At 45.9% G+C, this 25,038-nt stretch overlaps 1 protein-coding gene across 2 annotated transcripts in view; it reads right to left on the reverse strand.

Moving 5' to 3' along the window:
- VSX2 (visual system homeobox 2) overlaps positions 1–25,038 on the reverse strand; it is a 69,341-nt gene that overhangs the window by 17,542 nt on the left and 26,761 nt on the right. For both annotated transcript variants that reach the window (XM_069208501.1, XM_069208502.1), the window contains exon 3: positions 16,512–16,635. In XM_069208501.1, the coding sequence (XP_069064602.1) occupies positions 16,512–16,635 (124 nt within the window). The remainder of the gene's footprint in view (positions 1–16,511; positions 16,636–25,038) is intronic.

Genomic DNA, 25,038 nt, shown 5'->3' on the forward strand with positions numbered 1-25,038 from the left:
TGAGTGATGGAATAGGGGTGATAGCGAGAGACATGAAGGGGACAGGGAGGAGAGCGTGAAAGCAAGGAATGAGATGATAAGAAGGTGGAAAGAAGGGAAGACAAGGTGAATGAGGAACTTTGAAACCTATAAGCAGAAGCGCAGGGATTACCTGTACAGCAGGTGCAGTGACACCAAGTATATTACTAAAACACTGTGCGGTAGCACCCTGTCATTTAAAGACAGCACAAAATCCATTGATATAGCTACTAAATTTGCACAGACATACAGTTTTACTGATAAAACTATATAGCACACAAATGATTTTGTGTGGAAATCGTGTTCAGCAAATATTTATCATTTGCGTATCATGAAGTAAAAGTGTCTGTTTGTTCTGATCTTATTAAAATCTTTGTTTCCATCATACTTCAGAATTATAACAAATGTGCTTAAATGTGTGCTTTCCTAATTTCTTTTATATTCTGAAATATGTGCACAATTAATTTACATGTATTTAAAATTTGTTGCGTCCATAAAAATGTCATCCGCCAGCATTTCCGTTCACACTCCATGAACACCGGCAAGATTGTCATATAGTTCACTTTGAAAACTCCTTTCACTTTGCAGTCAGAGAAGGAAAAGTAACACCAATTCTCATGTTAAATCAACACAAGCAGTAATTTGGCATTAGACACAACCTGAGGTTTTAACTCTGTCTTTGAAGCACAGCAAATGAGGTAAGATAAATGTAAAATATAAAAGGAACCTTTATTTATTGCTCTTTCCCATCCCAAAAGAAATCCGGTAGGGACCCACCAGTGGGTCGCTACTCAGTTTGGAAAATGCTGATCTAAAAGCAATTTTTTTGGTAAAACCTGCAAATTATGCAGGAGGATACGAATTACGTGGCAAATGCGACAAATACTTAATTATGCAGAAAGTGCTGCGGCCGCAGAACCGCATCATTATAGTGGCCCTGAAATAAAAATAACACTTTGCAGTTTGCGTAGGCATAATATATTATCGACTTACACAGCCAATTATTGCATCTTATGAGCAGGCGGAACCAATGCCTTTCTGGCAATAAGAAGGTCCAGCTTTCCTACGGAGGGCAGAATCTCATCCCTCTAGGAATGCAATAGTTTGCATGATTTGGCATTTGGGGAGCAAGGAAGCACATTTAAGCAAAGGTACTGGCCGATATTTTACGGTAAAACCTTGTGAACAGTTAGCATAAAATATAATATATGCTCTTTTATTTACTGTCTCTTTGCTGAAAGTAGACAAGAGCGCTCCAAGGACACGTATAAGCATGGATTAATGACTGCTCTATAGAATCTTGTTTACATAGGGAAAAGAGTGAGGCGGTCTCCACGCTTTTCAGTCACTTAAATCCGTTTAACAATTATTTGGTATCTGATCATTCCTGCTTCTTTTGTCATAGCAAAGAGGTACGGTAGTAAAATACATCTGTTGTACCAAAGACAAACACCAGGTGGCGCTCTCACAAAAGAAATAATCAGTCCGAAAAGCAGGACGAGCAGTAATTCACAGATTTATTTCTGCCGCTTAAAGGGACTTGTTCAGAGCTCAGTTACTTTACCTTCCGATAGAGACAGGGACACACTGTGCAGAGTAATGCAGCCACATTTATAGTCTGGGGTCAAGAGTGCCGGGTAGAGAGCACACTCCAAACGAGAGAGGACGGAGTAGATCACTGGAGAAACTGGATCTTTAGGGCTTGAGCTTGAAGACTGTAGTATATAGTTATGTGGTAGAAGAGACAGGTCAGTCGTACTGGGTGGACAGTATACAGTACACGGGAGAGGAGGTCTGCAGTAAAGCAGGAACGAACGAGATAAACAGGACAGATGAGAGGTCTACAGTGCAAGAGAGAGAATCAAATAGTACAGAGGACAACAGGCTCACAGTACAAGAAATATGGGGCCTACAGTTCAGGTCTACAGGAGGAAGGAGGATGTATATTATCAGGTAGTGTGTATCTATAAGCAGAGACAACAGACTTTCTATAGTACCGGAGAAAGAGGGGCATAGCACAGGAATTAAGAAACTTTTAAGTACGGTTCCAGTGAAAACTCAAAACGAGGGGGCTGTAGCACAGGACAGAAAAATGACTACTACAGGAGAGAGATGATCTATAGTAAATGAGGGAGGAAGCTATACAATACTATGTAGAGTGTGCATATGAGCAGAGACGACAGACCTTCTGTAGTAGCAGAGAAAGAGAGGCCTAGCACCAGAATAAAGCAAACTTAAGTACGCTGTAGGTGAAATCTACAAACCAAGGGGGCTATAACATGCCATGCGTGACTATATTACAGCCTTATAGTCTGCCATAGCGGGCTATACTGGCCATTAAAGGCCCGATCCAGTGTTAAAGGCCCAAGCCGAAAGCAAGGGCCTTTAACACAGGAGCGGGACATTAATGCCGGTATAGCCCAAATACAGAGGGCCGTAAGGCTATTAGAGCATTATGCCACTAGAGGGCAGAATGTTCTAATATAGCCTTAGAACCCGCCGTGGCGGGCTCTACCGGCTATTAAAGGCCCGCTCCCGCGTTAAATGCCCGAGCCGAAGGCGAAGTGTTAGTGAGGAGAGGGTACAGCAGAGGAGAGGGTGTTGGCACAGTATTACAAGGCAGAATGCGTCCATAGTACAAGAGGAGGGTGTACCGCACAGAAGAGAAGGCACAGTTGAACACATGGGGGTGTAACAGAGGGGGATAGGGAAAGCAGAGAGGAGGGACAGTACACAAGACAGATGTTCAACGTGGGATCTAGAGTGTTTGTATAGGGGAGAGGGTGTTAGTACAAGAGGGGAGGGACACTACAGGAGAGATGTGGTATCAGTACTTGAGAGATGGTGTTGTATGGGACATATGGTGTAAATAGTATGGGAGACAGTAGGTACACTATAGGAGAGATGGGGTATTACTACAGGAGAGAGGGTATTGAGATCCCCTACATGGAGGTAATACAGGAGGGGTTGTCAGCAAGAGAAAGAGAAGGTAGGAATAGTACAGTAGACAAAGGGTATTGGTACAGAAGAGAGTAGAAGAGACAGTGTTAGTATTAGAGAGGGTGTTAGTACAGGAGAATGGGAGCACACTATAAGAGAGACAATAGGGGAGACATGGGTATAAGTTCAGGAGAGAGGGAGTACACAATAAGAGAGACAATAGGGCAGGCATGGGTATAAGTTCAGGAGAGAGGGTGTATAGGGGAAATAATGGATATGCGGACTATGGGCTGCATTGTTCCGGCCGACGGACATGTCGCCGCCTGCACTGCAAATGCCTGTCGGTAGGTTGGGAAGGGGAGCAGGCATACAGGGAACACACCATGTTTAAAAAAAAAATGGCAATCACTGCAGGGCAAATACCGGCGTTGAGAGTGAGTCACTGTTTGCCATGTGGTGAAATGTCTGGAAAATCCAAATAGTGTCAGTAAAAGAGAAAGTTTTAGCACTTTAGGGGGTGTGCTGTAGAGAAGACGGTAGCCTCCAATCCATAAGATTCCCTTGTAGTGTTCATGTGCCACTGATCACTTCCTCATCTGCCCCAGTGAGTGCCTTTCATCCTTTGAGAGGCCCCGACATCTCCCTGATGACGCAAACCCCCATTCACCTTAGCAGCTCTGCTGCCCCTACTGGTGCGCGGCAGACTGCGAAAGCCACCACGGAGAGCTTCTCTCGTCAGAGGAACCCGTTTCTCCTCTTACACCGAAATCACCCTGCCACTTTCTGCCATTCGCTCTCTCCCTATTGCTTTTCCCAAATAGCTCTCCCCCATTCCTACCCCGACTCTGCTCCCTTTTCACTCTTCCACAGTGTTCTCCTCATCTCCAAATGTTGCTTTCCTTTGTTGGTTACCTTTTGCTGCTCTCTCCTTGTTCTTAGCCCCCTGCAGCTCTTCCTTTATTGTTCTAAACTGTTCTCTCACGTGGAGCTCCCCCCCATTGCTACCCCATGAATGTCCTCCCCGGTCAGTACTTAATTTGTAAATGAATAAGTGACGGTTTCCAGGGTTTGCTCAGAAGCCCGTGGCTGGCACTATTGAATGTCAGGGGTGTTGAATATCAGGGCTGCGTTATCTTGATTTTATCTCACGCATCTTTCACTCAACACCTGACACTCCCTGTCCATTTATTTCTCACTCTCCTTTTCATGCTTGCTTTCTTTGTCAGTTTTTACATATTTCTCTTCCTCCTCCTTTCCCCTTTCTGTGTTTTTCTCACTTGCTTTGGATCAAAGTCTGATGAGGAAAAATAAGTTCCAGTCCCCAGAAAGGAAAATGAGTGCTGGTGGGCCCCACCTGTAACCACTGGCTCAAGCTAAGCGCTGTCCTTTGCACTCTCTTCCTCTTGCTTTTGTTGTGGTGCTTACCTGTTGCTCGCTTTTTATTGCTCGTCTTGGTGCTTTCTCCAAGATTCTCCTTTTGCTACTTTCCTCCTGTTGCTCTGCTCTAGCGCTTTCCTCCTGATGCTCTGCGCTAGCGCTTTCCTCCTCTTGCTCTGCCGTTATTGATTTTCTCTGCTGCGCACATCTTGTTGCTCTCCCCTTTCCCTTCCCCCTTTGATGCCCTCCCCCTGTTCCACCACCCTTGTTGCCCCCATTTATTGCTCTAGCTCCATTACTGCCCCTGTGGCACCTCCATTCATTTGTTCATCTCAGTCTTCTCTTGCTCTCCATTTTGCTCTCCCCTAGTGTTCTAAACTTAGCATGTTCCTCCTTTGCTCTACTGTTATTTCCCAATTATTTGTTACACTGTTGCTATTCTTATAGTTCCCTCCTTTCTTGACCTCTCTCATGGAACGCCTGTTGTTGCTACTCCATGGTGCTCCCCTTGTGTCTCCCCTCCCACAGCCCCTGACTCCCAGTTGACTCTTGCTCCCTTTCTCGGAGAAGGCCTCTCTCGTGTTCTTCCCTGTGTTCCTCCTTGTTTCTCTCCCCTTGTGAGTTTCTCTGCTCTTACAGCCTCCCACGCGCCACTGACTCCCCACTTAGCTCCCATCTCCTCTCTCCGAGAAGCCCCTTCTCGAGTTCCTCCTCTTGTTGCCCCCCGTTTCTCTCCCCTTGAATGTGGGTTGCTCCCCTCTCTATCCTACACCTGATGGGGCATGTGTAAAGGGGCCCTCGGGGCTCCCTGTGTCAGATGTACACAGACCCCAGTCTGAACGGGGCCCGGGTGGGGGGCTGCGGTGCGCTTCCGCCCCACTCCCCGGCTGACCCCGGCCCCCTCCCCGGAGGAGCCTCTGCCGTGATGAGAGATTGCCCGGCCTCATCGCTGCAGCCGCCAAAGGAAGCGCGTCCCTCGGGGGCCTCCGGAGCCTGATTGAAAAATAAGTTAATTTTCGGCCGAATCGATGAGGTTGAGGCACTTGAAATATCTCGGGAAATTAAAGCGGCCGCTCCCGGGGGGGCGCCGCCATTGACCCGCGCTAATTAATACCGCGCCGCTGTCCTCGGGCTCGCGACACCCCCTCCCGGGGGGCCCGGAAACGCTTCACATTTAACTAATTACGGGCAGCGCCGGAGGGAGGGGCGCGTGCTTTCACGCCCCCTCGGCGCGCGGGCGGGAGAGAGCCCGCGCCCGACAGATGCATCCCGGGGTCACTGTGCAATCTTCTCCGGCGCCGCCGACTGATTAGGTCGTTAGCACATTAAAAAAAAAAAAAAAAAAATTGCTTCTGTACAGGCGCGATGAGCGCCCATCCATCTCTTTTATACGGCAGAGGGTCGCGGCTCAAGCCGCGCGTCACTGGAGGAGCGCCCTCGACACCTGCCGGCGTCGCGGCGCTGCGGGTTAACCCCTGGGCTGCGGGCGCGGGATATGTGCCTCTATATACCAGGTGTCTGCGTGCATCGCCCCTCGATTCTTTGGTTTAGCACCATTGTACACCACGCACTAAAAGATCCTACCGATAGAGCAAAACGTGCATCTGCATACATGTGAACCATTCCTCGAGTCTGTATTTTTCTCACTATTTACACCGCCTTCTAAAAGAACCCAACGGTGGAAAAATGCAAAACAAAAGGGGCAAAAAGACATAAATAGAAAATAGGAAAAACGCAATCCGGGAACAATAATACAAAATGGTCAATAAAACAGCCATCTTTTCATACTAATGCAAAATGTCAGTACTGTTTTTAATCATTTGATCCCATAGAAGAGACATTGGTTTTATCTATCAATATATATATATATATATATATATATATATCTCATCCTATATTGTCTATGGAACACTATAAATCCGTCCGAGTAGGACTGGGTGAATGTTTCAGTTCATTAGTAAAACTGTCATTTTTTCAGTGAGATGTTTTATCGATCTTCCATCTGTAGAACATAAATACACTAAATAACACTGTAATAAAAATGCACACATTTTGCCCGCATTTCTGTTTCATTCATTTCTCGCAGCATACTCTCGACCAATCCTTTTGTAAAAAATAAATATATTAAAAACTAACCAACGTGAAACCAAAAAACGACGTCACAAAAACAAGTCGATATTTAAAAAAGGAATCAATTTCTGCCAAAAAACTAACCAAAGTGATAAAAACTGACATAAACTAACCAGCACGAGACATATTTAACCACTCTGTGACCAAAATAACCCGACAATTAAGAAAAACGAATCGTTCTCTGCCCAAACCTAACCAATCTGATGAAAACGAACCAATTCGTGTAAAACACTAACCACATATTGGTAAAATAGGTCTATTTTTTTTTTTTAACAAAAAACGGTCAATATTTCCCAACCTCGAACGACTATTTGAGAAAAATAAAGCAGCGATAAATGCAAAATTAAATGCGATACAAAAATAATCGAGTTGTGCAAAAAAAATATGATAACAAATACTGAATCAGTTCGGGAAAAAGAAGATGAAGATACGTGGTCAAATGACCGATTCCTGCAGAAAATGAAGAAACGACATGGAATGTGATGGTGTAATCGACATGTCATATAAACAAGGGACCACAGTGCTATACAAAGAATAAATAAGTGATAAAACGAATCTTTAGTTCAAGAGTTAACCGGTGATGATACGTGAGTGAAACAACTCAGTTTCTAAAACAGTGGACTCTCTCTGAAGGAGGCCCTCTGCTTCCAGCACACCAGCGCTTCTCGGGGTCGCGGCTCTGATTCGTCGGGGGTTCTGCCAATCAAGTCTCAAGTCTGCCCTGGGTTCGGGCACCGCAGGCCGGCGATCACACACAGCATCGATGTGACTAGCTTGACTGGGCGCTTTCTTCTGCGCCGACATATTTTGATCCACTCGCTTGCTTTTTCAGCGAGAAGTCAGCGCAGTGGTTAAGACAAAGCCGACAAACGCCTTGACAGCTTCGCTTATCACACAATTCTAGCGGGCGGTAGCAGGGAGTCCAGCGCTCTTGAGGTTCCTAAATTCATGCTTAAGTAATTCGTCCACTCCAGGGTTTTCTTGGCATTGTGGGACTCGTAGTACATATTTTATGACGGGATCGCAAGAGCTACAAACTCCGGAGGGCAAATATAAAAACTTGCCCTGCATGAGTTACGCGTGACATTGGGACTCTTCACAGCTCTGACAGTTTAGCCTAGCGCTTCACACGTGGCCTTTGCTGCTGCTACCAAACGTGGAAAGACATCGGTGCTGGCAGTAGGGGTGCCACCTATTGGAGTTACGAAGGTGAATTGTCAGTAAAGATGCCTTTAAATTTTGGATTTATCTTGTCACATTTGTTGTGTGTTGTTCGAGAAAGAAGTCAAATAAATGTCCGACAATGTCTTCTGAACAATTGTTGCTTATTCTTTTAACACGGAAATTCGTGTTTTCTTTTTCCGACTGCAAAGTGAAAGGATTTTATAAAATTAACTTTGCGAAAATCCTGGTGGTGTGAATGGAAAGGCTGCAGAATGCCATTCTCTAACACACAACATGGAAATACCTATAAATGAACTGTGCATATATTTCAAAATACAGCAGCAAGTAGGAAAGCACAATTTAAGTGGTTGTCCATAATTCTGAAATGTAAGAGAAAGAGATTTTAATACGATCAAAGCAAATATTCACTGAAAACATAATTTCCTCAAATTATTGTTTTGCGAACTATACAGTTTTGAAAACTATACCGTTTTGCACATTTAGTGGCCATTTCACTGGTGAATGTGCTGTCTGAAAATGACAGCGCACTACCATGTCGTGCTTTAGTGCTAGGGAAGAGTACGTGGCATTACTGTGGCATTACTGCCAGAGTTGCTGACTTAGGGACTGGAAAACCAGGTCCCAGTCTGACTCAACATCCTGTTATTTGGGGGAAATCACTTGATCTACCCCAGCGTGAAAAAAACTATTAATGTGACCACGTGCAATGTAACTGGTGTTCAGGTAAAGTTCTGCAATACCTTTGGGTCAAGTTTGCGCTATATAACAATCCAACAAATACAATAATAACAAATATATTTGCAATAGTGTGCTGCAAAATGCACCGCCAGCTATATACCACACCCTTACCACTTTCTTGGCGAATGAGTGTAGGCCCATATGCTCCACCTGTTCTTTGTGTAACTTGGAGTTTTCACAATCCCTATTAATGCAGTAATGTAATATTGGTGACAGCACCCGACTCTAATCATTGTTCCAGCGCCACTGTGGGGAGATAGAGGGCGGAAGAACAGAGGCGCCTCGTCACAAGCGGGAAGGCCTCAGTGAGCCTTGGCTCCTCCTACAGGCTTGGGATGCAAACGCAGCATTACGACCTGCTACCTTATGGGAGAGACAACATGTACCCCAACAGGAGGCGCTGCGGGGAATGACGCAACCGCAGTGTGCGAGGCCGAGATCACTCCTGATCCGCTCCGTGTCTCTGCAGCGCGGTCTGCGCAGTTCCCGAACCACGCACTCCCTTATCGCTCCAGCAGGGGGCGCTGCAGGAACTGGCGAAGCAGCAGTGCCAGTGGAGAGACACTCCCCTGCCACAGCTGTCCATCGCGCGAGACCTCCGACTGACCATCAAGCGCACAGCCAGGTATGTCCAGCAGGAGGCGCTACAGAGAATGCAGCAGGGTCACCGACTCACACCTTTTTACTTCCTACCTAGTCCAGGAAGACTTTAAGAAGGGACAGGTGCAAGAGCAGTGACCGAGGGCACCAAAACACCCACTGCATCCCTTTCCCCCTCCGCAGGGAGCTCTGTTACAGAGGGAGCTTTGAGAAATAATATCACACACTTCACAGATTCCCTCACCCCACGGGCGGGGCTGTTGTTGATTTCAGGCACCCCCGGAGGGCTTTTATGACTCCTACCAGGCTCTAACTAGTGCTACAAAGTGACAATCTGTCACAAGTCAGCACTATAAATGGATAACATAAATAAATTAATAAATAAATAAATACACTTTGTGGGTTGTTTTCAGGGCCATAACTCAGTGCTTAATTTGTAATAAATAAATATATTAATCAAATAAAAATACGTACTCGGACCCATATTTTTTCTTTTGGGAATAGTGTCAGGATTTCCGAAATCCGGAGTTGACAAACACCAAGGCTGCCTCATATTATTAATTTTGTATCATGTTATGTGTGCTTGTAAAGCGCACTAACACCCAGAAGGGTATCCTCGCGCCGCTGTAGGTGCAAGTCTAGTCTCTTTCCCTCCACTTTATGCTTATTGCCTCTTTAGCTCACTCCTGCAGATTTTTTTTCATTTCATCCCTGCCTTCTCCTTTTGTCACAGATTGCTCATCTTTCACTTCAAATTTCTTTTTTCCTTTTATACCTTTCTCTCTCTTGCTTTGGGTCAAACACAGGTGATGAAAAATAAGTCCTGGTCCCCAAGAGTGCCAACCGCCTACAAACGCCAGTACAAATTAAGTATTACCTCACACACAATTTCCAACCCCTTTTTAGGAATGGGCAAAATGGTGTCATTGTTTTCCCTGTGAATTTTAGCTAAATTCAGTGGGAACAAAATGTGTAAATAAGCTTTTAGCACATAAAGTGATTGAGGGTAGCTCACATTACTTTTTTCACACAAGTAAGCATTTTGAGTAAAACAGTATCACAAGATAGGAGCAGGTGATTGGTTCGGGAAAAAGTGCGAACAAGTCTCTTGAATGCAAAAATAAGTCAAAATTGCTTAAGGCGAAACAGCAAGTAATTTTGGGAATTTCACATAATGCCACATTTGGTAGTCACACAAATTTCGCCAGCATAATTTAAAACTTTTCCAGGACTGCCTCTTTTCCTAACCATAGTTTAAGGTTCATGGATCAGAAAAGTCAGTTGCCGTGATAGATGTTTTCACTTGAGCAAGCATCTCTTCGCAAGGAAATCGTGGCTCTGTGAATCTAGATTTCTCATTTACCAGTGGACTTTAGCACATAAAAGTTTGTAAACAAAGCCACATTAAACAGAAGTGTCATTATCCAAGCACAGTTTTGCTATCACGTCACAACAGCCTCCAAGCTGGAGGTCCATGCCTCACCCAACCCACTCTACAGTGCCATGGAATTTGGAATGTAAATGTTTATATGTTTGTAAGGATACATAGTTATGGCAAGAAACTGGAACATGATTTTAAAAAATGTATGAGCAAAATGAAACAATAAAATATATAACTTTTAGCCAAGTTTACAAAATATTGACTTAAAATAAAAATGTTAGGGAGGGTATTTTTTAAAATGATTGTATAAAATTAATATTTAAAACAGTTAATTAATGTAAATTGATTTTTTTAATACACATTTAATTTCATGCGATATTGTGTTGTAACAATTCATTTTATTAGTTCCTGGTTTGGAACAAATATTTCAAATTAATTTACATTTATATTGTACATAGGGAGATCTCCACATATGTGGCGGAGGTTTCCATCTCTGTAGTGACTGTCTCCGCCAGGGTGGCAGACATGTCTACCAACTAGGAGGAACGTAAAATGTGGTTGTAAAGTTATTTTCAGTAAATTTACCTTCATAAATACATTTTTATGAGGTTCCATCCCCTCACTGAATGTGGTGGGGACATGCAAGCCTACGCCAAGGTGTAAACCTTTATTCAGAAGTGGAGAACAGCAAGAAACTCGAGTTAATAACACTACAATTGAAGTGTGCCGAACTTGTTAAGTCACAGGATGTGGAGGGAGTCCTTGATGTTTATCTATTGGGTTTTAATGTTGCTCATATATGAAGTTTACTTTAAGCCAGTGTTTGCCAGGACTCAGCACCAGAACTCATTTCAGAGCATTGGGGCTTAACTGAGGTGCTTGCATCCAAGAAGACACTGACTATGCAGGGTCAGAATCACTACTGCTGAGCAGCATTTTTACTGTAGGAGGCATGACCACATTTTTATTTTACTGATTTTCATTGCTAACATGGCAAAGGGGAAGTCATAGCACACAAGTCCACTCCCAGCCTGTTCACTCTCCAAACAGAGAGAGCTAAAGCCTTGTTCACCGTTGGTTGACTCCAGGTAGCATGAGTAGCCCAGTGCTTCAGCCTGCTTCTCAGAAACCACTCAGTCAGGTGGGACCGGCTTGCTGGTCTGGCATTAGTGTGCAGATATAGAAGCCCAAGTTTGGGAACCAGAAGCAGCCCTAGCAAAAGATGTTCGAGCCCTCCCCACTCTCTCTCTCCATCCATACATTTTCTCTCTCCTCCCCCTCCCTCTTTCGCTTTTTCCTCTCATGCCCCCTGCCGTGCCTGCTGTAATTAACAACATGGAACTGGAGAGGCTCTTTAAGGGCCCAGGAACAGCCTTGGGCCCTCAAAACCAGCCACCCATGGCTCCAGCTTCTTGAGGGAGGGTCTGATGAGTTACATATCCAGTCCGGCCCTCGCACTTAGAGCCAACCACAACAAATAGGAGGTCTAGAATTGACTTATAGCAGGCACGTAACTCACTCAGTGTTCGGCCTGTGAGCAGTGTGGTACTGCCTAGGATTTAGGAACAAGGAGAGAGAACGGTTGATATCCGTGATTTTGACCTGCAGATAAAGCCTCAGGGTCGCTGTGAGCTCATCAAGGAAAAGTGAAGGGTCGTGGTCCAAGCCCAGGGGCATTTTGGTGGAGGAGAGAAACGTACAGTGAGTGGACCCTCCAGTGCATGAATAATCATGGACAATTCTGGCAGCAAGGAGTTATTCAGGGTGGTCTGAGATGTTCCAGAAGCGAAATATCCCTTCCTGGGTGACCAAGATTTTATACCATGAAGCCCTTCCTTCTGCTGCTAACGCTGAAGGTGCGTTATTACTTCACAGTACCCTGACTGGGAAGAACCTTAACAGCTGGCAGATTACACAGGTCTATGGCTCTTATGATGAATCCTGCACAAGTATGGATAAGTCACAGAGTGGTGGCACTGCACTGAGATCTTCGAGAGCTTAACCTGTCTGCCATCATCCACGGAAAGAGTCAATGATGGATCCAGACTCTAGCCGGCTACCTTTGTGCCAGTGACAAAGTGCACAGCTCAATGCTGCTGATGAAAACAGACATGAACTGGCGGGCGCACCAGTTGGTCGTGGAAGGTTCTATGTGGCATTTCGATGGGCCTATGCTGACCAGTGTCATAACAAAACTTGAGGGGGTCCCCTGGAAAGAACAGTGAGGGGCCCCCCACCGAACTCCCTCGGGAGCTGCTGTGCTGAGGGGTCCATTGTTACGCCACTGGTGCTGACTGCATGGTCACCACACTGCTACAGATCTACAGGGACGTAGCATAGGGGGCAGGGGAAGTTGGGGTGTTACACCCCCGTAATAAATGTATTTTCTGATAAATAGCTGGGTACAGATGCTATTAGTCGGTTATGTTAAAATGTTTTTCGGATTTCACCAGGAATTTTTACATACACACTTTCCCTCTCTGTTTCGAAAACTCCTAAAAAATGTTGGTTATTATACAAAATAATGTGTTCTCTCTCTCTTAGCGCTCCTAGCAGTCCTCATTCCTCTCCCTTTCCACAGCCCTTCGGCCCCGCTCATGCGCCCTGCTTGTCGTATAATGTGTTCTAAGATGATACGCCAGAGTGATTGTTGGAAATCTAACGCTCACAAAATCTGAACCCCACCCCCGAATCTTACTGACCAAGCTGCACCCCAGAAGATCTGGTAATGTGTGGGAGCCAATCTAGATGCGGAGGAGCACCTCCAGAACAAATTCATCATCCGGACCAGAGGTATTCCTTCCTGGAAGCCATCGGCGGATTACTTGTGACCTCTGCTGGGTGACTTCTGCTCTTACCCTCTGAATGCCGTCCAGTCCCCTTATAAGCTGGAATAGTGCTCGTAGTATTGTACAATCCTGCCCCGAGCAGCAGTCCCGCCCTCCTGCTCACTCCGGGACTCCAATGGACACTTCGTGTTTTTCAAAAAAATCATTTTTTTTCCAATGGGAGGAGTGTATACACTTCAAACATTAGCCAGTCACAGCAGGATGGCCTGTTACCAGGATCCCCTACCTACTCACACTGTTGTAACTGTGTGTACTTTTCGACCCCATTCTTGGTTGCGGGAGGTGGGGAGGAGGAGGCAGCCATTGCTGATGCCCAGCCTCAACCCTCTCCACTTCACCCTTATAAGAAGCCTCGTATTATCAGGCATAGTATGTGCTACATGAAGGAATAACTAAACCTAAATTCCGTGGGGTATATGTAGCAATAGACTTGATATAGAACCCGTGTTAGAGAAAGGAACAGAACCATAGGGCAGGGCCGCTAGAATCGGGCAATCGTGTGGCTGCGGCGTTTTTTGCAAAATTATAGATTTGCTGCATCATCTGCTGCATACTCTGTGGATTTTAACAAAAAGTTCTGGTTCTAGCACAAACAATTCAAAAGTTACGGGAAATACAGCGGGAAGTGTCCCCAGGCGGTGGAAGGCCCTCTGCAAAGGGTGACTGGCCATGTTACTGTTGCTTATTGCTATATTGGGGTGTTAAACTGGTACTAATGAGGTGCAACCGATGCCCAAACCAGTGCTTAATTTGTAAGAACAATATCTGCCAGGGCCTTGTCAGGAGGTCACCGCAGCTTGCACCACCCATTGGCCCTGCCAGCACTGCCATCACAGTACCTATACAGCTCCTAATGATTCTACTGCTACTAGTGTGACAACTCGAACTGTCCCAGGCCCCCAAATCTATAAGAATGGCTTAGGAGGCAGAAATTAGTTGTTTTTAATGTATATTGAATTAATACAACAACTGTTGTTCTGCTTAACTCTACATCACAGGAACTAGACCACCATCTGGCAGCTGTCATAAGTGCCAGTGTTGACAAATAAGTGCCAGTGGAGAGCACTGTAAACCACCGGCTCAAATTAAGCACTGTCTGAAACAGTATAAAAGTGATGAAAACAATTTAATAATCCTATCAAAAAATGTGCTGCATTATGAGAATAATTTTCCTTTTCTTGCCACATAATTGAATCAATCCTGCCACCCAATTTGGCCATCCCCAGCTGCATAATTCCAGGGCCCCCGACTAAAGGGGCAGCACCAGAGGTTGCAGGGGTAGCAACTGCTTCAGAAACTATTTAGGCCCTGGTGCTTTTTTGTTTTTGGTGCAAATTAAGCAATGGTTATGCCATCATTGCAACAGATTAAAATGCAAAGTTTCCCCAGTCGTGGGCGGGGAGAGTGGCACTGCTCTTTGGAAGAAAATGGCAGATCAGCAGGTTGGAATGGGTAGGAAATGTAAAGGGTCTGTCCTGAGGTTGTGGGTTCACCATTGCATGTTCCCACAGCCAGGCGTGTTGGAGGCAGTGGCTGGCTGATAATTCTGAATACTCTAGCACATCACATTTAATGTTGTCATCGTTGTCAGTAAGGGTGTACAGTCAAACGATGAACTTTGAAATAGGGGAGAAGTCAACAATAATTCAATTCTCCATTTCAAAGAACATTCTATTTCTTACATTTTCTAATAAGTTAAGAACTTACAGCACAAATAACTTTGAATTTGGTCCTGTGTTATGGAGGGAGGGGATGAGCGCAACATCTTGGCATATGGTGATCTTCTTTCTTCTTATGGCCCCATGACCATTTTGTATGGTCAGTATGTCCATCATACCAGCTGACCTCAGGATTCTACTGTCCGTATTGTGACCAGAGAAGTGATGATGAAGAAGGTGATCATGATGATTGCCTCATATGGCAGAGAGTTTGGTGGTGATGGAGAAAGTAGTGACCACAATGGCTCCAAGTGCTGGTGAGACTATGATCGCAGAAGCCATGGTTGTTGTGGTGGTGACCGGCATGGTGAGACACAGTTGTTGTGGTAACAATGATAGTAAGGACCATGACCACAGTGGTTGTTGAATTGGGGACTATGGAGGTGAAGACCCATGTTTGTTGTGGTGGTTGAGATGATGAAGGCGGTGAAAGCATGGCTTTTCTTTTGGTGGCTTTGGACGTGTTGAGGCTATTGGCTGTTGTGGTTTCTGAAATGGTGAGGCTGGTGGCTGCAATGGCTGTTGTGTTCAGAACCGTGACGGTGAGGACGGTGATAACATGACTGTTGTTTTGGTATCTATGACAATAATGAAACCCATGGCTCCAGTGGTTGCTGTGACAGTGAGGATGGTGACAGCATGACTGACATGGATGACTATGATGGAGAAGACGGTGAGATCCAGAGCTGTGGTGGTCATAGTGAGGATGGTTACCCTAATGGTCCCTGTATCAGTGACTATTTTGTTGAGGACCGTAAGAGTCATGGTTAATGTGGTAACAGTGATGGTGAGGACAGTGGCTGCCATACATGATGTGTTAATGGCTGTGATGGTGAGGACGGCGATAGCACAGGTATTGTGGTGGTGACGCTGAAAGAAACGGCAGTCAAACCCATGGTTGTTGTGGTGTGGGAATGTGTATGTGTGATGGTGAGGATGGTGATAGCAATAGTTATTGTAGTGGCCACACAGATGATGATGGCAGTTATTGTTGCTGTGTAAATGATGCCAGTATGACCGACGGTTCGTGTGCTGGGATGGTGAGGACCGGGACCACTATGGTTGCTGTGCTGGTGGCTGCAAAGGAGAGTATGGTGAGGCCCAGGGTGATTGTGGTGACTCTTAAGGTGAGGATGCCGAGACCAATGGCTGCTGGGGTGACTGTGAGAATGGTGACCGTACTACTCAGTGTAGCAGGGACATTGAGGATGGTGACACTCATGGTTGTTGAGTCGGTTACAAAGAGGATGCGGGCAGTGTGACAGTTTGTTGATGTGCTGTGATGGTGAGGATGGTGACCACAAGGGTTATTATGTTGGCGGCTGTCATGGAGAGTGCGGTGAGGCCCGCGTTGATTGTGGTGACTATGAAGGTGAGGACGCTGAGACCCATGGCGGTTGCGGGGACTGTGAGAATGGTGACGGTAATAGTCATTGTAGAGGTGACATTGAGGATTCTGACAACCATCACTGTTGCTGTGTTGGAGCAAATGTTGCAAGGGAAGGGACAGCAACAGTTGTGGTGATGATGATGAGAAAGGTGGTGGTAAAAGAGGGATAATTAATGGCCTCCTACCTGTATTCTGTCCTCTGGGAGCTCTGTTTTCATGGCTAGCATCTCCCTTGCGTACACATCAGGGTAATGCGCATCGTTGAAGGCCTTCTCCAGCTCCTCCAGTTGGTACGAGGTGAAGATGGTTCTGAGGAGACAAAAAAAAAAGTCGTGTAAATATAAGCATTTTGGGAACACAAACTGATCCTCTTACAATGAATACACGCAAGACTTCAAAGAACCCCCAAAGGAAGCAGCTACCGCCTGTAGGAGCCACGATGACCCTCGGACAAGAACCCCACGAGGGGCCCCAGACTCTTAGTGAGCAGGAGTGAAATGCACACTCCAGGGAGCAGAGCAGGGCGATGGGTGCTGCACTGGTAAGGGGATCTCCCCACCCCGGCGGTTAATTAGCAGAAACACGTAAAACAGGTCGAGTAGGAAGTTAATGGAAACGTAATCAGTTCTGGGTCACTCTCTCCCGTCACTTCGATTGTCGATTTTCCTGGATTCCAACACTGCCTCTCTGGCGCGCTCTCTACCCTTTATCTCTCGCACCCTTCGCCCGTCACTCTTGTTGTTCCTCTTTTTGCCTCCCAGCTTCCTTCTTCCTCAGACTCCTGCCTGCCTCTTGACCTTTCTCACTTTCCGACTTCCTATTTCTCCCTTTCTTTCCCTCTCACTTGACCTCTCTTCCCCTCTTTCTCTCTCACTTCCTATTTCTCTCTCAGTGGCCTTCCTTCTAATCCTTCCTTGCCTCTCTGCGGCTGGCACACAAGGGTACAGCAGCGCCACAAAACGGGTACCGCGGGCACTCTGGCGGCGATGCCAAGGAGCTCGGTACAGCTGCTCACTGCTGAGTGCTCGCTAGCTGGCACATCAGGGTACCCCACACCAGAGTGCCAGGAAACAGGAACAGTACAGTAGGTCAGGCATCCGCTGGATGTCAAAGGAAGAATAATAAGCACCGTCAAAGCCAATGGTTTTCACTCTCTGCCATTGTGTTATGCCACACTGCACAGCATCGCTGAGAGCCTAAACTTTTTGTTTTAAAGTCTTTCATACAGATGTTTTTTTTTTTTTACTTTTTAGGTACTGATCCTAATTGAATTGGTAACTAAAAGGAAACTAAATGTTCAATAAGCGAAACGTGGGGTAAGTGGGTTGAGGCGAAGGAAAAGCACAGGTGGCGGCGAGGGAACACAGAAGCAACATGGGGAGAGCATGCAAGGTGGTGGGAGGGAGGTGAAAGCAACAAGGGGGGGCAGGTGGATGGTGAAAGCAACGCTGGAGAGGACAATGAAGCAACACGGGCTGGAAGAATGCACTGGTGTGGGGTGACAAACAGCTGGGACAGAAAAGGATAGCTCAGATGGGGAAGGAGCATGGAGGGCAGGGAGAGGCAATGAGAGGAACCAATCTAGGAAGCACAAAAGAGAAGGAGATGGGGAGAAGCACCCAGGCACAGGGAGCAACATGCACGCCAGGGGAGAGAAGTACATGAGCAGACAGTTCATGTACACATGTTCTCTCATGGAGTGCTTAACACAAAAGAACAAATTAGCGCTTGAAAAGCAGGCAATGGATGCAGAGGTGCCTGTCAAAGCGATGGTAAGGAGGCAATGCTCCACGGGAGGGACAAACACAAGACTTACAAGCTGGGACACCAATAATAAGCAGGCAAATGGGAGTGACAGGAAATGAAACCAATGATGTGCAATGGGCAGGCTCGGAGCCCCTCTATGTTCTTTGTAAGCCACAATATGCCTCACAACAGGCAGCCCATGCGTTGTTCAGTAGGCTCCATCTAAAAACAGGATACACTAATGGACTGTGTCAATAAGTAGATAACAATAAGGGATGCTGATGAAATATGTTCACGAGCTAGACTTCGAGTGGGTCAATGACACATGCAACAACAGTGAACACTGACAGAGTGTGAGCTGATGACTTTAGGGTATACTGGTGAATAAGCCAATGAGCAAACTACAGCTGGACCCAGAGAGGGAATATGTCAATGAATAGACTCTAATGGGGACTCTGCCACAGTAGGCCAAAAAGAAGACCGATATAGGGCACACAAATGAAGTATGCCAGTGGCTGAGAAGGGTGCAATAGGGCACAGCGACAAAGTATGTTAGTACCTAGGCTCACTGATAGAGATTGCCCCTGAGTAAACTGCAGGACAGCACAGTGGTGGAGTATGCTGGATCTTGTAAACTAGCATGACCTGGTTGTGCATGTGAACTTAATAGCAAATTAAACCAGCAGACAAGGGGCATGTGAAATATTGCTTAATATTCCCACTCATAATTAGTACTTTATGTGAAAATACACATTTTACGCAGCTTAAGCGTGGCTGGTTGTCCTCGCCGGGCATGGCTGGCTCGCCTTTGCGCCACAGTGCAATGATTAAGATCACACTAAAACAACTTTTTTTTAGCATGAGTGTGACATATGACACCATCAGCGTATGACTCTTAGTAACTGTAATGGTGCACACAAGCTTTTCCCATTTGAGCAACCCAGCACTGCTGATTTTAACGCAGCACTGTGTTGCTTGAATTTCAATCACGCTGGTCCTAGTTTGCGCGACACTTAGTACCAATGGGCACTGCTGTGTGTGTGTTGGTGTGAAATGCTTTATCGTAATAGCTGTAAAGCCCTGGGGTTACCAGCCATTTACTAACAGATGTCCATAGCTTCCTGATATTTGTGACTGCCACAGAATAATCTTGCTGTTCACTGACAGAGTATTCCAGGGTCTAGAGTATAAAAGGGGGCATACCAATAATCAGATAATAACAGTGCAAACAGAAGGAGTATGGCATGACATCAGATACATTAGGACACACTGTGCCACACAATAGTGCACAAGAGTGTGTACAATATATCAATGAGCAGAGTACACCAGGATACACTGAGTGAGAGTATCAGAGTGCAGGTACAACAGGGCACACTCAACAAGTATGTATACCGGTAAGGAGAGGTATTAGTGCATGCTGAGTATGCAGGAACAATACAGTCTTAATTCTTGGAATGACTGTCACACCCCCCCTATGCCTTTAGTGAGGAAGCAATAGTGGCCAGCACCCTACTCTAAAAAGTGTCAGTGGAAGACATGGTAGGGTATGTGAAGAGGAAGGCTGGTCATCCACTGCAAGGGTATGTGAAGAGGAAGGCTGGCCGTCCATTGCAAGGGTATGTGAAGAGGAAGGCTGGCCGTCCACTGCAAGGGTATGTGAAGAGGAAGGCTGGCCGTCCACTGCAAGGGTATGTGAAGAGGAAGGCTGGCCGTCCATTGCAAGGGTATGTGAAGAGGAAGGCTGGCCGTCCACTGCAAGGGTATGTGAAGAGGAAGGGTGGTCGTCCACAGCAAGGGTATGTGAAGAGGAAGGCTGGCCGTCCACTGCAAGGGTATGTGAAGAGGAAGGCTGGTCATCCACAGCAAGGGTATGTGAAGAGGAAGGCTGGTCGTCCACAGCAAGGGTATGTGAAGAGGAAGGGTGGTCGTCCACAGCAAGGGTATGTGAAGAGGAAGTCTGGTCGTCCACAGCAAGGGTATGTGAAGAGGAAGGCTGGCCGTCCACAGCAAGGGTATGTGAAGAGGAAGGCTGGCCGTCCACTGCAAGGGTATGTGAAGAGGCTCTGCTCGTTGTCCATAGCAGGCGTATGTGAAGAGGCTGGATGTGATAGGTATCTGGGGTTGGTGAAGCAGTGGGCTGAACATCGATACTAGTAATATGTGAAGAGGCTGGCTGAGCATCCAGAGTAGGGGTATGTGTGGAAGGTGGATGGCCATTATAGCAGGGCTGTATGAAGAAGCTGAGTTGTTGTCCACATTGGAGGGTATGAAGAGGCAATGTGGTAGTACATAGCAGTGGTATGTGAAAAGGCAGGCTGGTCCTCCGTAGCAGGGGTGTATGAAAACCCTGGGTAGTCATCCATTGCAGGGGTATATGAAGAGGGTGGCTGGTCGTCCATAGCACGGGTGTGTGATGGTGCTGGCTGGTCGTCTGATGCAGGAGTTGATAAAGAGGCTGGCTGGCTGTCCGTAGCAGGAGTAAGTGGTGACGCTAGCTGGTCAGCAACAGATGGAGTATCTGCAGAGGCTGGGTGGTCTTCTAAGGAAGCAGTGTATGAAGATGCTGGCTGGTGGGCCTCAGCTGCGGTATGTGAAGAGGCTGGCTGATCAGAAATACCTGGTGTATGTGAAGAGCCTGGCTGGTCCTCCGTAGAAGGGCTGTGTGAAGACGGTAGCTGGTCGGCCATGGTAGGGTGGTGTGCAGAGGTAGGTTGGTCAGCAATAGCTGGGGTCTGTGACGAGGCTAGCTGGTCTTCTATACCAGAGGTATGTGAAGTAGTTGGCAGGTTGTCCATAGCAGGGGTCAAATGTGTGGTCACTATGGCGGTAGTGTGTGAAACGGCTAGCTGATTTACAATACACAACATCAGAACATCAGAGTTGGGGAATCTCTTTCTTGTTTCCAGGAAATTAACTCAGTGTTGCACTTGAATTCATTTGTTGTCATCTTAAATAATGGTCTGAAAGCCCTAGCTTTAAAAGTGCCTTTTCCTTCTTTCTCTGAAACAAACTAACCAGAGAACTAGAACTGTGGGCTTTCAGGGGGACTCTGGAAGACGTGGTTTAATTTACAGGAGACCTGAGAAGTGGAAAATAGAGACTAGCACAGGGGCGGTAGAGGAGACACCAACCTATGCAGGAGAGTGCACCTTCTGGGTGAAACTAGAGAGATTCTTCGGCAGAGCAGTGGAGACTTACAGGTGAAGTGGAGAAGACGTGTGACTAAAGTGTGCAGAGGGAGCAGGAAACTGGTGAAAAGAGAGGAACAGATATCTGGATAGGAAAGACCTGTGGAGAGGTTTGGAAGACTTGTTGAGATAGCAGCAGGGGCTTAAGGGAAGAGTTGTAAATACTTCCGAAGAGAGCAAGGCAGATTTGTGGGTTGATCACCGAGACTTGTGGATAAACCAGTCAGAGTCGTGGGTCTATCATAGCGACTTGGGAGGAGACAAGGGAGACTTGTGGGTTCAGCAGGGAGGTTTGTGGGCTGATCATGGAGACTTGCAGACTGAACATGGCCCATCCCCGCACATAATGTGAGTAGACCAGGGAGACTTTTCGGAAAAACATTTTAATCAAGTTGATGAAAATTGGAGGCTAGTGGGTTGGATGATAGTCCTTGTGTGAACTGAGGGTACAGCAGGAGCCTTGAAGTTAAGGGGGAGCTTTTAGGTAGAGAAAGGGAGCTTCTGGACAGAGCAGGAAATGTCTGACGAGATGGGAGGTAACAGAGTCAATTTATTGTGTGTAGCACCACAATATCCACCAAGCTACTTATGAATGTTTGAGTTTCTAAGAGCTATACGGCTGTCATAGAGCAACGCACACTCACAGCCCTTCTGAGAAGAGACAGTGTGTGGTTCAGCATCCCCATTTTCTGATGAATACTCTTTTTTTAAGGCGATTTAAAACATTGATCCTTCGAACCCATACAGACAACAAAGTATGTCAGAAATGAATATTTATTTACAGTCAAGGTGAAGACAAACCAATGCTACATTCTTTAGATTTTTGCAGTTCACAACTCCACGCATGTTCCTTCAAGTTCTTGTGATCTCTCCAGCACGATAATCGTGTTGCAGCTTTAATGAGCGTGGAAACAATATGTCAAGACCTGCCAACACTCACACACGGTCCAACTGTGTGTCACACGATAGCGGATCTGCTCACACAGTCTGCCACTTAGGAGCCGAATACCACACACTGGGAGATACCATAAGCTGGAAATCCCTGTGCAGTGTGAGTTTCCAGGTTATAGTAGGAGTGTTAAAGAGGATTAAGATGAGTCAACAAGAGATCTTAAGTGATTTGATTTGACATAGAAAATATTTCATTTGCATAGTGATCTTACATTTCAGAGACATGTGATGGTATTGACGGAGAGAAATTGTCTCCATTTCTTCTCCAAAAATTTTAGGACTCTTCTTTCCTTATTCAGAGCTTTGTTGAATTAGGGAGACAATGGTTTAAGAATGTTCTTTTTGCACTGGAGAGGAGTTATCTCATCTAACTGATCCGAAAGACAGTCAAAACAGCTGGCAGCCGAGTCATTGATATCTGTGACGGGCCGATGGACAATAGTACCTTCTATTGTGAAGTACGTTCATGATGTCAGAAAACCAGGCTATCACTCTTTTTGGTTGCCCAGGGTCACGCAATGTGAGAGCCACAGAGAGAACGGAATAAGAAAATGAATGGACCGGTCTTCTGGTATGGGTCCATCCACTGAGGTCTTCTTTAGAGGTTATTAAGTCAAATATGGATCGCCTTGAGTGTGTTGGTCTTAGGTTATATTGGATCAGATCATTTCCAGAAAGAAAGAGGCAGAATGGTTGACTGCTGAGTCTTCTGTGATGCCCCAATGAATTTTAAAGTGTCCCTGAAAGATCACTTTGTCACTTGATATTGATTAGTTATTTGTGCAGTCCATGCATTCCCTGATAAAAGCTGTATTATTACCCAGTTGGTGCTAAATGGCATTTATTCTGAATATGGAATAGTAGAAACAGAGTTAGGCATTGAAATGTAAAAAATAGGCAATTGGGTATGTCTCTGCATTGTAAGGAGTCCCTGAAGATAGCTTTGATGCTTCCTCCCTCTCGCCCTACATGGTCATTTCTGATGATGGAGTGGTTTGGGAGAAGAAGAAGGTCTATTATGTTGTGGGATATAGCATTACAGGTTTCTGAAATGACTAATAGGCCAGGGTTATAGTGTTCGACAGTGTCCGCATTTTCCAGCTTTTGCTTAGTTTCTGATCTACATTTATGAAGCATGCAGCGTAAAGCTGAGATGACTGATTTGATGTGAGGGGTGTTAAGATGTTTAGTCATACTAGAAATAATGTTTCTCTTGCTCCGTGCCTGCCTTGAGTGGAACTGATGTTTAGACCTAATCAATCAAATAGTCTGTATTGATTTGGGTTGTCAAGAGTAGTGTGACTTAATGGACTAGAGGACGTTGAGGATATCAAGATATTGTCAACTCGCAAGTAAGTTGACTGTATCAGCCTGGGAGAGACTGGGTTGGGAAGGAATATCTTAGAATGAGATAGACAGCTGCTCCTTGGAATTGAGAACCAGGAATTCTGGGACTTCAGATAGAAGAGTGAAGTGTCTAAGAGAGCAGAGCATCTCTGCGGGCATTCCAAAACAAGTTAAAGCGGTCTGCGTGTAACCCTGTGAATGGTGACCTGTCCTGCTCCTTCTACCAGCTGCCTGCTTCCTTTAAGGAATCTCTGGTAACGCACTGCGTGCTGCCCCCTAAAGTGGTTTCATAAGTGACCATCTGTCCCATAGTTAAAATTGACCATTTCCCTAATACACCACTCCGTTCTGGGTAAGTCAACCTCCCAGTTATCTCTAGAAACATATACAAATGCAGAGACAGATGCCTTCTTGCCCACAACTCTAGAACAACATACTCCAAAACATCGGAAGCACCCCCAAGACAAGAATAAAACCCACCTGTTCTTGCTCTATCTCTGACAGGGACGTGGGATGCTGCTAGTGAAGTAACCCTAACATTAAAACTCTGCGGCCATCATTACGAGTCCGGCAGCGCAGTCTTGGGGTGGAACTTGAGGAGGGGAGGGGACGATGCCCTGCCCGATTCAGACATTCAGTGGGTGCAGAAATGAAACTGTAAAAACTGTGTTTTTACCATTTTCCACCTGCCGACAATGGTTTGTTGTGTGCTATAAAGAGCCCTGAACCAGGGACCTGCTTTTGATAAAGGGCCTAGTAAGTCCAGGGCCTGCTTTTTTTCCTCGATTGTGGACACAAACACTAATAATGGCAAGGAACTGAGTGGCACAAAATGAAAGAGACAAGAAGTGTGGGATGGTGCAGGAAAGAAGGTTAAAATGGAATCAAATCTAGACAACCTTGGTATTCAGCAACACAACACTCAGCAGCACCAGCAATAACTCCCAAGAAACACTTCGGGCAAATGTACTTGATATTTCTACGATTTAAGAGGGTGGCAAGTTCTGCACTGTGAACTACACAAATGAAATAAACATACCGTGCCAGAAATTAATTTTGTCTGTTTGACTAATAATAATTAAAGCCCCTGTCAACCAAAGGAGTGAAAGGGAAAATCCTAAAGCGAGGGGGACCTATAGCTATCCCATGCCCCTCACAATTGTGCACATCTCACTGAGGTTGCAAAATGGGCCAATGCTCCATATTATAGGCATTAAGAGGGGCCTGCGAGCACAAGTGTGGAATGTTACCAAATAGCCCATTCATCATGTACCACATATTCCAATCCGGGCCTTTCCTTTAACAACCTAATACATTGTGGGGATGACAGTCTCTGCCCACTTCGTATAGCAGGGTGCGACTGTGTGTAGACCAGGACGTTTATGCAACTGTGCGTAGACCAGGATGTTTATGGGTAAAATAAGGAGTTTGTCTGTAGAGTCAGGGTACTTGCTGGTGGATGGAGCTGGTGAATCTGTGG

This window comes from Pleurodeles waltl, chromosome 9, assembly GCF_031143425.1.
Source record: "Pleurodeles waltl isolate 20211129_DDA chromosome 9, aPleWal1.hap1.20221129, whole genome shotgun sequence".
Lineage (NCBI taxonomy): Eukaryota > Metazoa > Chordata > Amphibia > Caudata > Salamandridae > Pleurodeles > Pleurodeles waltl.